Raw genomic sequence first — 1,575 nt, 5'->3', positions numbered from 1 at the left:
ACAACGTATGTAACTATGCGATTTCAGCACTTGTCGATTTTGCAGTATATGACTTTTCGATAAAAAATATTTTATTTTAGTACAAGCTTTATTATACAGTGGAAAACGCTGGTACTCCAGTATTGCTTTTGCGGTTGCACAATGTATGTAACCATGCGATTTCAGCACTTGTCCATTTTGCAGTATATGACTTTTCGATAAAAAATTTTTTTTTTCTGTACAAGCTTTATTATACAGTGGAAAACGCTGATACTCCAGTACTGAGTTTGCGGTTGCACAACGTATGTAACCATGCGATTTCAGCACTTGTCCATTTTGCAGTATATGACTTTTCGATAAAAAATATTTTTTTTCATTACAAGCTTTATTATACAGTGGAAAACGCTAATACTCCAGTATTGCGTTTGCGGTTGCACAACGTATGTAACTATGCGATTTCAGCACTTGTCCATTTTGCAGTATATGACTTCCCAGTCAAAAATTTAGGCACGGCCCTTGTCACTTTATGTCAAGATACGCTTGGCATCAAGCTTGGGCGACGCATGTTCACCGTACTTAAATGTTGGATATATGTTCGGCGTATGTTCTACAATTGAACAAATCCAAGCTTGGCCGAGCGAGCGTTCGCCGTGCGTTTACCGAACATAATGATATTGCCTGGTCACTTTCAAAATATGACCTCATCAAACTCGCTACTTCACCGTCTCGCACGCACCACGACTTTAATTGCATAATGTTTTATTGAAATTAACAACACATAAATAGAAATACAGTGGCAAGCGCAGTGGAAGTACGGAGTAACACGAAGTGCAGTGTTCGACGAAACTATGTACTCTGAGACGTGGTGGGCTTAATTGAGGATTGATTGCCGTTGCTTGATATTCTGCCGCCACTCCGTCAACAACTCCAGGTAAAACTCGTTTCACCGCTGTGGCGATTTCTTGGTATTTAACTGCCGGCGTCTTGCATCTTTCTATGCGTCTGCAGAACATAAAACATAAGATTTAGTTAAAATTTTGGTAACATTCTATCGTGCACAGAAATTAAATATTTGACATGTGGGAATTAAATATGTGAAAGTTGTGAAAACTTCACAATCGGAAGGCTTTACAATGAGGCCCGCAGTGTGGCGTGTCTTGTGAGATTTCTAAAGCAATTTGACTCACCCAACATAAATGCCAACAGAGGATGTGATTTGAATGGGATTTTTGTTTTCCTGCGTCCAACCGCCAAAACAAGATTGAAGAGCCAGGTGTTTTGTCATAAACAGTATTACAGAATTCCGGAAGGTGCCACGAAGTTGGTCAATGTCCATCACTTGGGCAAGTTTTACTTTGTCCTTTTGAAAAGTATCAACATACAAAATGATTGAAATGTAGAGCAGATGTCATTTACAGTGTAAAGCATGCAGACAAAAGCCTCAGTGCATTAGGTAAAAAGAAAGCTCACATTTGGTTTAGTAAGTAGAGCCATCAGATGTTCTTCGTTGACAGCTGATTGCGGCAAAAACTTTTCTGCCACACATGTGTTTTTTTTCTGTCAGAGTTTCCATTCTCTGAATTCGGTCACCAATCC

At 39.4% G+C, this 1,575-nt stretch overlaps 1 protein-coding gene across 1 annotated transcript; it reads right to left on the bottom strand.

The window, feature by feature from the left end:
• Nucleotides 1–692: 692 nt before the first annotated feature.
• LOC145914476 (uncharacterized) lies at nucleotides 693–1,315 on the bottom strand. The gene is made up of 3 exons (XM_083002303.1): nucleotides 1,167–1,315; nucleotides 772–981; nucleotides 693–720 (listed from the first exon to the last, which is right to left on the bottom strand). The coding sequence occupies exons 1-3, from the start codon at nucleotides 1,313–1,315 to the stop codon at nucleotides 693–695; spliced, it is 387 nt and encodes a 128-aa protein (XP_082858429.1).
• Nucleotides 1,316–1,575: the final 260 nt, after the last annotated feature.

This window comes from Ascidia mentula, chromosome 9, assembly GCF_947561715.1.
Source record: "Ascidia mentula chromosome 9, kaAscMent1.1, whole genome shotgun sequence".
NCBI classification, from domain to species: domain Eukaryota; kingdom Metazoa; phylum Chordata; class Ascidiacea; order Phlebobranchia; family Ascidiidae; genus Ascidia; species Ascidia mentula.
Note: the sequence above shows the minus strand (reverse complement) of the source record. Positions and strands in the feature narration are given on the sequence as shown.